Source organism: Passer domesticus, chromosome 4 (assembly GCF_036417665.1).
Source record: "Passer domesticus isolate bPasDom1 chromosome 4, bPasDom1.hap1, whole genome shotgun sequence".
NCBI lineage: Eukaryota > Metazoa > Chordata > Aves > Passeriformes > Passeridae > Passer > Passer domesticus.
The window spans coordinates 17,589,312-17,604,859 of NC_087477.1; the positions used below are offsets into that span (position 1 = coordinate 17,589,312).

A 15,548-nucleotide genomic window follows, 5' to 3' on the forward strand; every position below is an offset into this window, starting at 1 on the left:
TCTGCAGTCCCACTTGGGACTGTCCAGGGCTGCTTGTGCTGCCTTTGAAGCCAGAGGCAGGAGCAGCCAGCCTGCTGTTAAACAGGAGATATGGGTGCACAGCATGTTTGTTTCGGGAAACAAACCTTTTCATCCTGTTTTGTTGTCAGCCTCAGGCACAAAGTGCATTTGATGGGTCACTATACTTTATAACCTCTGTACATTTGTTTTATTGGAGGGGGAAGGCCTGCACCAGAATTTCCACCTGTTGCCTTTTGCTATCACTTTGCTCCTGTTGGATGGGAGAACTGGTCTGTGGTGAATGCAATGGAACAAAATGGTTACCACGGATTTATTTTAAACAATATGTGTCATCATATTGTGATTTAAACAACTTAGTATGGTGCAGAGGCCACACAACTTCTTCTCATCTAAAATAACTCGCCAGTTACTTTTTTTATAAGGCCAGAGGAAAAGATGTCCGACCGATGTTCGCTGCATCCCGTTCCCAGCGCTGGCGGCAGCGATGCTCAGCCGGACAGAGCCCCGCGCTCCAGGCGGGGGTTCCTGTGCGCGGGGACCCGCTGCGGCCCCTGCCCGCTCCCCCGAGATGGCCGGCGCGGCTGTGGCGGCGCAGGGAGCGGCCCCCGGCGCGGCGCGGGGGCGGGCGGGGGCGGGGCGCGGCGGGGGCAGCCCGGTGCCGGCGGGGAGCCCGTCCCCGGCGTGCTGGGCTCTGCCGCCTGTCTCGCTTCCCGCTCTCCCGAGCCGGCAGCACCGTTGCGCAGCTCCCGCGGACCGGCCGGGACGGGACGTGTCGGGAGCTCGGCGGGGCTCGGGGCTTGCGAGGCGAGGCGAGGCTGGACGGCCGGGGCAGGGGCCGAGGCCGCGCGGAGCTGGCGGCGGGGGGCGGCGGGGGCCCGGCGCGGCGCGGTGCCGCCGGGGCCCGGCGCATGGCGGCGGCGGGGGGCATCGCCACGCTGCCCGACGACGGCGGCAGCGGCGCCTTTCCCCCGGGGCACTTCAAGGACCCCAAGCGCCTGTATTGCAAGAACGGCGGCTTTTTCCTGCGCATCAACCCTGACGGGAAGGTGGACGGCGTCCGCGAGAAGAGCGACCCGCACAGTGAGTTGTCCCGGGACCACCGGGTGCGGGCGGCACCGGGGCGCGCGGGCGACTCCTCGCCCGGGCAGCGGGGCTGCGAGAGGGGCCGCGCCTCGGCCGTCCCGCCCTGCCGAAGCTTCGGCAGCGAGCCCTGCTTGGGAAGCGCCCGTCAATGTGCCGAATGTTCGTGCGCCAATAACCGCGCGTCCGCAGACGGAGTTAATTCATAGCGGGTTAATTCATACCCACATCCCGTAGCTGGTGGTCCCGCACCGGCATCCGCGGGATGTCCCGGGCCAGAGCCTCGCTGGCGGCTCCGCGCTCAACCTGCTGGGTACAGAACTTGTCAGGTGCACAGAGGTTGTGTTAGGGGCTTGAAGGGGTCTCTAGTTCGTTTGCGTGGTCCTTACACGGGTCTGATGGCACTTGACGGCTCTACACGGCGGCAGTGAATGCGCTGGATGCATCAAGGTAGAGAGGAGGCTGTTCTTTTTCCCGGTGCGGGTAGGTGCTCATGAATAGGAGCACTTGTGGTACACAGGTACTCTTAGGAACAGAGGGGTAAACCTGGCCAAGGAAGCAGGGTTTATAACACACTGCTGTCAGAACCTTTTCGGCTTAAAATGTTACACATTGTTTTGTGTTTTTTTTTTTTAACTTAATTAATGATGATATAGGTACAGATAAAATGTATGGATTCTAGCAGCAGCAGGAGGCTGTCCCTCCAATACCCAATCTTTTTGAAGGGAGGGAAAGGCTCCTGGGCTGGGAACACAGCCCATGGACTGAATGACCACAGGCTTTCAGGGAGCGTGTGGCAGGTTGCTTTACCAACACAGGCTGCTTTTTGTCCCACAAATTGCCTTTTGCAGAGCTCAGAATATTTTGGAGGTATTCAGCATGGAGGTTTTGTGGATGTAGTGGTGAGTTTTTGATGCGCCTGTGAGGTGTTTCTGTCAGTGCAGGTAACGGACTTGCTGGGTCAGATTGTCCCAGTGCAATTCCCGGTTGGAGGGAATTTGTTACAGTGCTTGCTGTGCAGGTCCTGCCTGCAGGCATTTGGCATGAGGAGCAGGTGAAACGCCTTGCTGGGATTCTTCATCTGCTTTGCACCTGTGCTCTGAGTGATGGATGCAGGGACTGGGCTAAACTCAGGGACTAGGAGGAAAAGGAATTGAGGAGACGGACAAAGATTCTTAATATTACTTTCCACTTCGGACATTCACCTTTTGGGAAACAATTAGTTTTACCCACAATTCCAAAGAAATCTTGTAACAGGAATCGTTAAAGGAAATAAATCTCATTAATTCATCAGACATGTCACCTCACCCTAGAAGTAGCTATGGACATGTGCTGCAAAGGGAGGTGATGTTGAGTGGAGGATGTACAAGGCTGAGTCCAAGACCTTGCCATGGCTGTTGGGTTCTTGCCTCATTCCCCATCTTTGCTTTTGAAAAGTGCAGGTGGTGGTGTGTGGTGTTGTGTGCTCACCTGGCTGGGCCAGGCTGCCCTGAGTGGAGCTGGTATTTATTACTGCTGCCTTTTTCATCATAGAGCTCCCTCATAATAATTTCTACCCTCCTGCCTTTTTTTATTATTCTCTCAGGAAAACTAATACTAGTTTTTCATTCTTGTGTCCATTGAATGTGTGTTTTCTCTTCCTGTTGAGCCTTATCATTACTAAAATTTTCAACTGATGTCTTCTGCTTTCCTGGTAGTGAATTCTCTCCTTTTTTCATTATCAGACAGCTCTTGGCTTGTTGCTTTTTCTTCCTTTCTTTTTTTCCTGGAAGAGCCCTAGTTCTGAGAAGCAGAGAATAATCAGTGCTTGAAGCATCAGCGAGGCTCATTGCTGGGGCATTGCGTGGTTCACATCCTTAGCATCCTTGCTGTAAATACGTCATTCCACACGACTCTGCTCAACTCTGACCTGGTGAGTGCTGCTCTGTGGAAGTCCCTGTGAAATCTCGTGGTATTCCTGGCATGGCAGAGGGCAGTAAATCTTGGACAACGTGAGAGGACTTTAAAAAAGAAATTAGCAATGAAAATAGACACCTCGATTAGTTCAGGGTGATTTTCTTAGTTAAGCAAAAAGTTTTGTAAGGTGGTTTTGAGAAAAGAAATACAATGTCTGCACAATTTGGTTCAGAAATAATTAAAGGCCAGTTAGTAGAGATGCTTGTGGTTGCTGCTATTCTTAGGAATTAATTATACAAAATAACATTTCAGTAGCACATCATCCTTCTTACTTTTAAAGGAAGTTCTTATTTTAGAAGGCAAGTTACTGTCTCCTTATGTTTCAGACCAAAGTTTTAATACTATAAACAACTTCCATGATCCATGTCCTTTTTAGCTCCCCTCCTCCTGCCTCTGTTTGAAATACACATCTGCTTTAGGTCATGGCATGGTTTTACACTCACCCCACTCACCTTCATTTATTCATAATTGTGTTGTTAATGGAATTAAGAATGGAAGTTGACGTCCTGCACGCTGGAGGATTGGGATCGTATGATTCACACAGCTGAAACCCAGGACAGGGCGTCTTCCATGGCCATTATTGCCACATCTGCCGCGTGTGCTGCCGTGCCTCCGGCGAAGTGCCCCTTTGGACACACTCTGGGGACTGTGTCCGGAGTGTTTTCCCTTCAGGAGGTACTTTCAGACAAACAAGAAACAGAAAGCGCTTTCTGGGAGTTTTGTTGTCTAAAGCAAAACAAAAAACATGGCTGGTTTGTTGTTGTTGTTGATCAACAACTGTTGATTTATGCCCTGGAAATTGTACAAAGGACGCAGTGTTTTTGGAAAGGCTCTTAGAAACTCTCCAGAGGTGTTTCCCTCAAAGAGGCTACAGTGAGGGGGAAAAACCTGGAGAATGGAAAGGGAACACTTGTCCATACATTTAGAACATGTCTAGTAGCACAGCTGGTTCCTTTCAGAGTTTCCCTAAATGAGGAATGGTTGGCATTTATGTATTTCCATAATTTCTTAGGCAGCTTTGTTTCATGATGAGCATAACCCAAGACAGTATCCAAGGCCATTCCAAGTATCCTGAGCCATTCTTGTCCATTCCTTAATGAGGTGACAAGGCTCCAGCCTCTCACTTGGAAGGGATTCAGCTGTGTGAGCTCAGTCAACCGTGCAGATGTATGAAATACCTTCTTCCTGCTCAGTACCTCTTTCCTCTTCCACAAATATCTGAAGAAAATGTAAAATAGGGTAATACTGGTCCAGGAAAATTTCTTAAGAAGGTTCCTTTCATAAATAGCTGTTAACATTAAGATTTTGACTTGTCTCTCTCACAACATTTAAATGGTTATGCTCTAAATGTTTTGGAAAGAATGCTGAAGTATAGACTGACTTTTAGAGCAGCTCAGTGAAGATGATGAAAATCTGATCACTGATCATGGAATGGGAGAAAATTCATTGTGATCCCCAAGTTGAGCAGATGTCAGGACATGTTTCCATTTGAAGGTTCAGGACCTGGTGTTTAGCTTTCATAGGTAAGTTGTTTGGCACTCGGATCATCTTCTTTCCCATTTTGGTGGCCCACAGACATGGCCAGAGCTGTTGACAGGGCAAGATCTTTTCCAAACCTTAGCACTAACTGAGAGGTGACTTGTTTAAAAAAAACCTGCTTCTTAATGTTCAAATACATTCCTTCTATGGAAGTCCTTCTGGAAACAGACTCTTTTTGCATTACTTTTGATCTGTTGCACAGACTCTTTTTGCATTACTTTTGATCTGTTACACTTTGCTTCGCCAAGTACTTTGTGGCATAGCATGGAAATTCCTCCTGGCTCCATCCAAAGGATGTAGCTGCCTTTAGGGGATGAGGTAGCAGAGATCCCCTGTGTGAAACAGTTAGGAATATGCTTCCTTTGCTTCTTTTATCATCAAAATATCATCATGTTCCTTCTCAGGGGAGGATGCCTTCTATCACTTCTATCACTGTGTCTGCTATTCCTCTCTCCCAGTTCCTGGTGAGTCTTGCCCACCCCAGAGCTGTGTGATGCAGTAGCAGTACACTCCAAAGGTGAACCAAGGCAACACGGGATGTCTCCAGTGGGCACTGAACTGTCCTGTCCCCCCCGCAGCTGTTTTCTGCCCAGTTTGGAAGTGGGGAAGCTTCTAAAGGCACCACCACCCACAGGTACACTAGAGGGCAGGATTTAGCCCTTAGATTGTCTCACATAGGAAATCAGGAGCACTTTTAGGTACTTACATAGTCTGGTTTGCAGAAAAATGATAATCCAACTCCTGTTAGCCACTGCATTCCCAGAGCTGGCAAAGACAAATGCAGATAACATGTTGTGAGATCAGATGGCTGCTGTTGGTTTTCATCTGTTTCATAAATGCTTGAAAATTGTGCAGCTGATTCTAAGAAAAAGTTTATCTGTAGTGGGGTCATATTTAAAAGCATTTTACAGAAAGTAAATTATTTTAGTAACTCAACCTGAATTTTAAATCATAGTCTTTTCAGTGACACTTTGTAAGCTTTCCCCAGCTCCCCTGGATTACAGATAAGGCAGGCAGTTCCAATAAATAATTATTTGATCATTACGAATTTTAGCACTCTTGGGATCACTGGCCATCTGTTCCAGGATACTTGAGAGGTGATGGATTGTGCTGAGCTGGTTCACAGCCCTGGAATTAATGGTGCTTTTGACTGTCGGTGACAGTGTGTTTAGTGCAATTACCTAATACAACCAAACCAGATCCAGTGCAGCCCAGAGAATGCTCAAGTTACTGTTGCTGAAGAACACACATAAGTGTACGACATCTGTAAATTGGATATCTATACCAGGTGGTATCTGAAGTGTTTATAGCATGATTTTTGAAGCCTTAAAGTTGGTAATGAGATACTGTATTGGAGAATTAATAGCCTTTGCTTTTGTTAGCACCTGTTTAAGACTATGTGTTTCAAAATAAGGCAGCTCTCTCACCCTTCATCATTTTCAGTAATGTTTGGTAACAATGTGCGGGTCAACTGTTTTGCCTGTGCCTCTTCTGCTGCCTCCAGGCTTGTCAATAAAAATATTCAAAGGGCGACTCTCTGGAGTGCTGGTGGCATTTTAGGGTTATTATCTTACGTAGTTTTTTGTTTGTTCAGGGTAGGGCCAGATTTTGACTGGGGCTCGATAGGATCAGCCGAGAATACAAATGAGATGATGTCTGCGCAGTTGGGTGGAGGTCGTCTTGCAGGAGCTGTCATGGTGCACTGCTGCTGGAGTGACCCTGGTGAGCCTGTCGCTCATCTTTGACTTTCAGAGCTGGAAACCACATAGGCTGGGTGATTCAAAGGAGAAGGAGACTGAGGGTACTGGGAAAGGGCAAAGTAGGGCACAAACTCCATGGCCATGTGCAGTGCCAGTGTGGTGAAATTCTGCTCATGTGCCGCAGAGCTCAGGGTTACCTTCTGACAGGGTTTTAGTGGATCTCATAAAACTGCAATCATTAGGATTCCTGGAATATGCAAGTCACAAAATCCTTGTAGCCGTGGCTGTGGAATCCTGCATGGTGGTGTTTTGTGAGAGCAAGGAGAGACTTCAGATGTGATACAGCTTGAAAATATTTGTAGTCTCTTTCTTGGTTCTTTCCTTTCTGCTCTCAGGCTGGCCCACAGTGCCTGATGCAGACTTAACCCATATCCCCAGACACTCTGTGTGGCTTTGGGGTTATTTTTGGTGTTAAAGGATGTCCTTAACATACTCACGTGTGCAGTTATCACAGCATCTGGATCTGTGCTTGGGGGAAGCTCTGCAGCACCTCTGGTGACTCGCATCGATTTTTTGGTATCTTTTCTTGGTGTTTCTAGGTACTGGGGAAAAAAAAATCTTAAAGTCTTTATTCTTCACCACATATCCATCACTGAGATGCCAAGAAAAGTGGCAGAGCTGGTACAAGGGAGGTGGTAGGAGTGCTGGTAGTGTGGAATGGAATGTCCCTCCAGTGACAGCTGATTGTCACTGCCTACCTGGGATGCCGTGTCCTGAACCTTCTTGTCTGTTAAAATGCAGGACAGCATACAACATCTTCCCAGACAGATGTCTTGAAAGGCATGAGCAGAGCCTGTGCAGTAGGCACCTGTGTTACATTTCAGGTTAGTGTAGTAATTTTGGGACAGTATTACAAAGGAAGTTCATACAGTCCCTCAACTCTGGGAAGACCAATGGAGAGACCAACATTCCTGGGTGGGGTGGCTGTGTGCAGTTACTCTGTGGGATCTGTGGGACCAGAGGTGGATCCAAAACCAGGAGCATGTGTTAGTGTGGAGAAGCAGCTACCAGTGGCCACGCAGGGGCTGTCACCTCTGTGGAAAAGTCACTTAGGGAATCCTGCTGCACAGACCTGTTGGGCTGAGCAGTTCCTGGGAAACAGTATGTGGATTCAGTTCCTTGGGTTTCTCCACCTGTAACGAGCAGCTGGGACAAAGAGCTGAACATGCTCCTGGCCATTCGTTGGAGACTCACTGTGGATGTTTTGCTGACAGTAATGTTGTTCATTCAGGAAAATGGAGGGGGAAAATGTACAATGCTCATGTCCTTAGAAATGCAGGAATTCCTCAAAGCTGAAGAGGTGCACAGAACTGGCTCATGTTGCCAGGTGTTATGTATTTCAGTCCCAACCTTCTGCTTTCTTTACAGCTTCAAGCAGTAGCCTCCACCAGAGCACTTGCTTGTTCTAGAGCAGGTACCAGTAGTAGTAAGGTGTTTTCCAGTGATCAGGCTCTAGTCCCATGGATCAGTATTGTCAGTATCATATTTTATTAGGAGAAAATGCTACTAGGAGTGGAGTGCCTGGCTGCTGCTTTGATGTGGTGTAAGGTGAGACAGTTTGATGGCCAGTGCTTGCAGCTGCTGTACTGTAGGAGCACCCTCTTGCAGGAGATGTCTGGAGCAGTGTGGGCACTGAAACCATCACATGAATCTAAACCGGGGTATGGGCACTAGCAGTGGTCAGGCTGAAGCAGCAGGGAGTCAAGTAGGTTCTTCCAAGCTGCAGATTCCAAGGTCTCTCTTTCATTGCCAGGAAAGTGCTCACATCCCTTCTTAGTACAGTTCAAATGTACTCAGAATAAAATTGAGGAGTGTTACCCAAATATGCACTGTGTGTTTTATTTTCAGTCAAGGAATTTGATTTCTTACAAAGAAAATTCTTTACTCAAGCAGGGCTGCATTCAAAAGCAAATTAGAGCCTTTTTGTGAAGACTGGGATTCATTACTGTGCTGGGTCAGCAGTGACTGACAGCTCTTGTCCTTCGCTGCAGCTCGTGCTGTTCCCCTGTGCATGCTTTATTTAAAGGTCAGCACAGGGTGGTTACACAGCTTGATGGAAGGAGATGAAATAGGAGGATGAAGTAAGACTTCGAGCTTATTGTGGCATTTGCACTGTCCTTGCAATAAAGGAGCTGGACTGGCACCAATGCTATACTGTGTGTGCACGTGTATGGCTTTAAATTTTTAAAAATTTGTTTACTTTTTGCAAAAATATTTATTAAAGTCTCAATGATAGTTCAGTTTCATTTGTACTGGAGATGAGGAAAGTACAAACGCAGCATAATTGCTGTCTCAACCTTTTGGCCAGGTTAAGAGGAATCAGCTGTAAAAGGCAGCTCAGTTCACACGAGCTCCTGTGTATGGGGTGTTCCTTCTTCCTCCCCGTCTGCTGTGCCATCTCTCTGGATCCTGGGTGCCTGACAGAGTTCCTTTTTCACCACTGTGCTCCAGACTCTCTGAAATCTCATTTACTTATTCTTCTTGGCATTCCTAAAATCCAACTTCTCCTTTCCAACTGTGACACTGAGGCTTACTGAGCCTATGGGGCAGCAATGTCTTACCACTGCTCTGGCAGCCTTTGCCTTTCATCTCATGTGTTACTGCTCCAACATCAGTCACAGCCCTGAAATACTGTGTACTACTGAGTAGTTGTGTGAGTTGTACCTGGAGGAGGAACACTACAAAATAGCTTCTAAAAATGACACATTTTATCTTCTCTGTCTTCTGAAATGCTGTTCCCTTTTTGCCTTGGGTTGTCCCTGGTTTTGTGTTTGTTTTGCTGCAAGTAAAAAACAGGTCATAGTTACAAGGAGATGAGTGAATGCACAGTAACCATAAAGCTGAATTTCTGCAACTTCTGTACGTGTCTCCTGACACGACTGTGTTGGCTGAACAGTTGCACCAGCTTGTTCTGAAGTTAAACACCCAAAAGTGGTTATTCTGTGATTTACTTCAGTCAATACTAAACAAAGTGAAAGCAGATGAAAACAACGTGGGGGATACCTTACCCGTGCTAAGAAAAGCTCTTTGGGAACGGTCCTAAAAAAACTACGTATGAACAGGCATGCATTATTCTTTTGATAAGGAAACCCTGAAACATTTTTTTTATATCAAGAATATGGGGTGAAAATAATGGTAATTTGGAGACTAAGCTTTATCACCTAGTAAGGAATGAAGTTCTTCTCTGGTAAAGTTAGGAATTTTTTCTGTTTGCTGTTGCCCTCTTGACTTCCAAAGATGCATCAGTTCATCTGCAGTGCCGAGGAGTCAGCAAACAGTGTGGCAGAAAGCATTTAGAAGGGTTTTACATGACAGTGACTTGGAGTTTCTGGCGTACGTAATCCTTTCGTAATACAAAGCAATCGCTGTTTACTTTACTCGGCAGCACGAAATGCCCAAGTTGTGCTTTGTAAGCAGAATTCAAAAACTTTGGATTTGCTTTTGCACGACATTTTTACTTTTAAAGGGCTTGACTAGGTTTGATCAACTAGATTATGCAAGCTGTGAGAAGTGGAGAAGTGTGGCTGTGCGTGTTTTACACGTGGGCACACAGGCAAGGAGCAGTGTCTGTCACACTATTCTGAAATTATTGTTCTGCATGATGACTTTATTGCCTTTTATATGAAATTTATAGGGAGCTCCAGAGAATGCTGTGTGCTTGCTAAGCAGTGTTTTATGGGGAGGATTCCCAGTGTCATAGGTGCATGTTAGGTAGAACTGGGTATTTGCAGGAATTGAGATCAAGATAAAAATCAGAATAGGTGGAGAACCTGAATAGGGAAATAATTTCCATTGTATTCAGTATCTGTACTACGTAAAAAGGTGAAAACTTTTAAAATCTGAGAATGTCCATGTTAATGTGGTTGATTACGATAGTCAGTGGATGCTTGAACAGTTACACAAGTTACTGTTCCGCTTTAAGCCTTGGTTTACTCTTAAGTGTAATCGGAACTTCCTGAAGTGTTTGTGTTTCACGAGTGTGTATTTTTGTTGTAGATGTTTACATTTTGGACACCTTGGGTCTGTCTGTGAGTGGTTTTATGCCTCTGGCTGGCAAAAAGGAAAAAGATACACTTCGAATGTTGTCATGCAAAAGCAAAGAAATGTGCCTTTGTATGGGAGTGTGACTCACTGTTTCTCGTCCTGACACTCCACTGGCTTGATTGTTTTTGTTGCAATTCTGATGGTTTGGTTTATTAGCAGCCCACCTCTCCTGCTGGTTTGCTGGTTGTTTCTCCTCTCTATTTCCTCCTTTTGCCGCCTCATATGTGTTCCAGGTTTTAGGCAGTGTGTGCATCAGCCACTGGCTCTGGCAGTGGCTCAGTTTTACCATGAGTGTATGGAAGCAAACAAGGAGTTGTTCTCTTGTTCACAGTCTGAAGACTTGGGGATGCCTCGTATGTCAGCACTTACCAAATAGCAGAAGACGTTAAATTGCTAATTGTACCTTTGAGAAAGAGATACCAGAAACTGTCAGAGGCTGATGTGGGACAGAGTGACACAAAGATATTTGTAATTCTTAGAGAAAGTTACAGTAGGCATCACCAGGCTGGGGTTTGGATCTCATCCAGCAGGCAGGAAAAGCCAGAAGGGGGGTGTTAATATATGTGCGTTTGTAAATGCATGTGTGGCTTTGAACCAGCCCCTGGGTTTGGGTGGGTTTGTCGTGTTAGGTGTGGAGCAAGCACGTCTGACTCCTTGTGTTTTGCTTGGACACCTGGCTGGGAATAGATGTTGCCCCCGAGCACGAAGGAATGGCCAACTTCAGCCAGAGGATGGTGGAGCGGGAATTCGGCTGTAGGGTGTTGCATTTAGCGAAACGTTGTTGAGTCTTCCTTTTCCCCTCTTTTTTTGTGAACTCCCTTGCGTTTCTGGTGCTTATTCCCTCTGGAGCTGACCCACCTCTGCAGTGAGACTGCAGAATAGCTGCTTTGTGCTTTCCTGTGGGCACGGAGGTGCGGGAGGATGGGCAGTGGGAGCCGGCACAGCAGCTTCCCCACACTGTCACTCGGGGGCCTCGTGGAAGGATTTTCCTTACAGGGCCTCTGCAAATATGTTGGAGATGGGCCCTGAGCCTTTGGCTGGGGCTGAGCTTTTCCACAGCAGACTGTAGTAACACTAGTCATTGATCCAGAGACGTGCAGCCTGGGATTTTTAGGGGTACAGAAACTCTCCCTTCTCGTAAACTGAGTGAGAGGTGTTTTGCTTTTTGTCCCAATAAAGCAGCTGTGTGTTAGTGAAAACGGGGCTTGAAATAGTATCCAGTTTCTCCTCTCTTCCCAGGCTGTGAGCTGCTCCCTTAGCTGCAGTGTGCCAGGCAGGGTTCTCACTGTGAAGTGATGGAGTCTCTTCAGCAGGAGGCTGGACTAGAGAGAGTCCTTCTGACCTGACTTTTGTGTGATGCTGACACTTTGTAGCTCTAGTCTGAAGTCTGTCTGTAGGGTGTTAGCCAGAAGGGTTACAGTGAAAATACAGCTGAGGCTGTAATCAAACCTTTATTTGCTGTGTAAATGCATCCAAAGTCAGAAGCTTAAAAGCTTATTGTTGGTTTTTACTTCATGGTTTCTCTGATATAGTGGTTAGAATTCCCATTTCCTTGTGGAGAAGTAGGAAGATAGGGGTTTTATTAATCCCTTTGGCGGATACATCCTCAAATTCCACCTCCTTCAGATGTGTGAGTTTGCCTCCTGCTCCAGGACAGCACCCTCCTGCACTGCCCTTACCCTGCTGTCTTCACTGCTCTTTGCTCTTTTTGTTTGCCTTTTATTTTATTCCAAATGTGTTTCTGTCCCTTTCTCTCCTCCCTGTGACCTTTGTTTTCCCTTTTCCTTAATAATCCTGTGGCATTCTCCTGCCCCAGAACATCTTAGGCAGTGCAGCAGCTGTGAGTGAAATACCAGCACGTGGCTTTGGTCACAGGGATTGCCCCGGGCGAAGGGATTGCCAACTGATTCCCACTTGGAGTCAAAAGATAGTACCAGCTCAGCAGTGAGCAACTTCCAGAATGTGCAGCTCTGTTTTTCTGAAGTATTAAGTTAGGTTTTGCCCAGGTCTTTGGAATGAACCGATTTTGAAGGAGATTTTTGGCCGAACCATTTATGATGCGTAGCAATGAAACCTTTTGGGACTGTTTAAGTTGTGCAGTTCCTGGGTCTGGGCCACTCTAAAGCTTTGGTTTATTAGAACTGTAAAAGAACCTGAGAGTTTGCATTGTACGTGTGATTTTGCAGTTCTAGTGCTCAGGACAATAAAAGTACTTTTGGAAAATGTTCATGTTTTCTCTAGTCTCTGCATTTGCTAACAGCTTTCCTGTCTAGCTACTTGTCCTTAAAATTATTGTCTCCACTGGACTGTGCAAAACTGCCTTGGAAATAATTTTTTGGAGGTCTCTAAGAAAACGAGGAAGATCCATTTTTTAACAGAAATCTGAAACTTTGCCAACCACAATGCTATTAAATACCACTTTTCAACTTCCATATTCTTAGAAAAGTCTCTCCAAGCTGTGAAATAAATGCCCATTTGTAACTCTCTGAAATACACTGTTTTGTTTAACCTGTAGCTTGTACATTTGTCCTGGCCACATACCCTGTGAAAGAACATCTCAGTGCCTGCTGCAGTGTGCTCCAGCTTCCTTTAGTGTCACAGATTGTACTGGTTTCTGTGGAAATTCGGGTTGGACTGCACAGCTTGTGTTTTTCAGCCAGAACATCAGTGAATCTGAATCTCCAACAGACCTCTGTGTATTGTTGGGAAAAAACATTCCCTCTCTATCCATTTTTGTATGACTGGAAGGCACTGTAGGTTCACTTGAACTACATCACTCAGAGCTTCTCCGCTGGTGTAAAAGTGCAAATGTACGTCCTGCAATTCATTCCTTCTTACTCAGCAGAATGATTCTATTAAGCTTATTATGATAGACAAGAAAGTCTCTAATAGGAGCTGTAAATTTCCTGGGTCCTTTGAGTTGGTTTTATTGTTTAATTTAATAACTTATCAATGATGACTTAGCCGCAGTCCTGGGAAAGTTTGCTCTGCAGGTGAGCTCTGTGTTCTCACAACACCAGCAGGCATTGAGCAGAGCCTTGTGCTTGGTGTTCCTTGTGGATTGCAGGGCATGAATGGGAACAGGGAAATGCTGTGCTGGAGGGGCCAGAATATCTGGGAAAATGGGCCTTTTTAGCCCTTGGTTAACGAGCTCTTTCACAACAATCTGCTACTTTTTTTGGGCTACAGATGTCTTAATTATTTGATTTTCATGGATGGTATCTTGAGGTTCAGTTACGCTGAAAACAAGTATTGGGAGTAGATGTGAAATGATGGAGTCTGCACTGTTGCTGTTGGTGACCAAAGGCTGTAAAAGATGCAGATCATTGGTGTCAAGTGATACATTTCTCTTATAACCAATTTATTTGCAGTGAGCTAAACCTAAAATTGTCGCTTCTGCTGATGATCATGTGGTCAAAATGGGTTTGATCAGTAAGGCTGTGTTGTATCTTGGCATCTCCAGTTCAGTGTAACCCTGTGGCAAATACTCACTGCATTAATAAAGCTGTAAAATAACACTGAAACCTGAAAAACTCACAGTACTGTTCTGGCTCTGTTTATTCACGTGTTTTTGGAGTTGGAGAGGAAAACCCAGTGAAGCCGATTTTCCTTTTGGAGCTTTCAGTATTGCAGCTCTTTTCAAACTCTGCAGGAATACCTTGGGTTTGTTTTGGGTTGTTTTTTGTTTTGGGTTTTTGTTTTTTTTTCTTTTCTTTTCACAAGCTATACAAATTTTTACAGGACTTGGAAACCTTTACCAGAAGTTCATTTTTACAAAATTTGAACTTCTGGCCTGGTGTGATGCTGTAGGATTTCATGTGTGTTTTTGTCCAGAGAAAGTCACAAAGCATAATAAGTCAGTACTGTAGTAATTAATATTAATTTTCAGCTTTTCCACAGCTGGTTCTTGTTAAGTGTGTGGTGAAAGCTGTGTGCTTGGCACATCTCAAAAGTCCATTTCCCACAGTCCCTGCCCAGAGCACTTTTCCACGTTCTTGCTTCCCCAGAGGCTAAGGAGTTACACCAAAGTGTTTGGAGCTGTTCACAAGTCTGATTTTGGCCTCATAACTTAGGAGCACTGTATTTTGGATACTTGATTCTGAGATGAAATTTTGCCTGACTTTTAACTTTTACCCTAAAAAAGGGTTTGCAATTATCCCAACAGTTTTATGTTCCTTGTATTCCTGGTGCTTGAGTTTCACTTGGTTTCTGCAGTGCTGTCTTTTTTCCCTTCAACAAAAAGCCAAAAAAGCAACAACCTCTCTCTGAATCCGAAGAGATGCTGCTTCTCCAAAATTTACAATCACTTCAGGTATTTATTCTGATGGCTGAAAAGCTCAAGGTATTTAAAACTGCATCTCCAAATGGAATAAAGTACCTGCTGAACCAAAGCAGGTGGGTGAAGGAAGCTCTTGTCTGAGATGTTGTGTACAACAGGCAAAGGCAGGCAAAAGGGGAAGCTTTCATGTGTTCATCCAGACTGCTGGGTTTGATTTATGGCTACAGAAATCAGTTAAGGCTTTGTGTTAATAATCCACAGGTAGTAGCTAAAAGCTGTGTGACAGGACCTTACAGGTTTTCATTTCTATAAAACCTTTAATTTCTTTTAATTGATGCAAAACGTGTTCCTGCTTTGTATACCACCGTTTCTTGTGCCTTTGGTGCCTTCACCTCCTGCTGCAGTTCTGTTTGTTTGTTCCACCCACTTGTTGGATGGATGAGGTAAACTAATGGATATTTGCTGTTGGGAACTGCCAGAACCCTTAGGGAGTGATAAGGACCTGGACAGTCTCAGTCAGGCTCGCTGACAGTCTGCCTGTACAGAGCTGTGTGTGTGCAGTGTCTGATGCTGTTCTGCAGACCTCGAGAGAGAGCTCTGGAAAAATGGCCATGAAAAACTTCCATTTTTTGGGAGTAGCTGCCTGTGCTCTAAGTGGCCTTTCAAGGAATTTAATGGGTTTTAAGCTGCCTTTATGCAAAATGAAGATGGAATAACTCAATCTCGCTGTTGCAAATTCGAAAGTAGCTACTTTCTTTTTAAAAATAGGATCAGAAAGCCAAAGGTGGAAAATTTACTATTTTCATTGCAAGCTGAAGCTTTCTGTGGTGGAGGGTTTGAAGCACTGACTGCTGCAATCCCACGATGGC

General features: G+C 45.6%; 1 protein-coding gene across 1 annotated transcript in view; it reads left to right on the forward strand.

Moving 5' to 3' along the window:
- Positions 1-15,548, forward strand: part of FGF2 (fibroblast growth factor 2) — a 23,795-nt gene continuing 8,247 nt past the window's right edge. Inside the window, exon 1 of the mRNA XM_064416432.1 lies at positions 1-1,101. Coding sequence (XP_064272502.1) covers positions 468-1,101 — 634 coding nt within the window. The 5' untranslated portion in view covers positions 1-467. The remainder of the gene's footprint in view (positions 1,102-15,548) is intronic.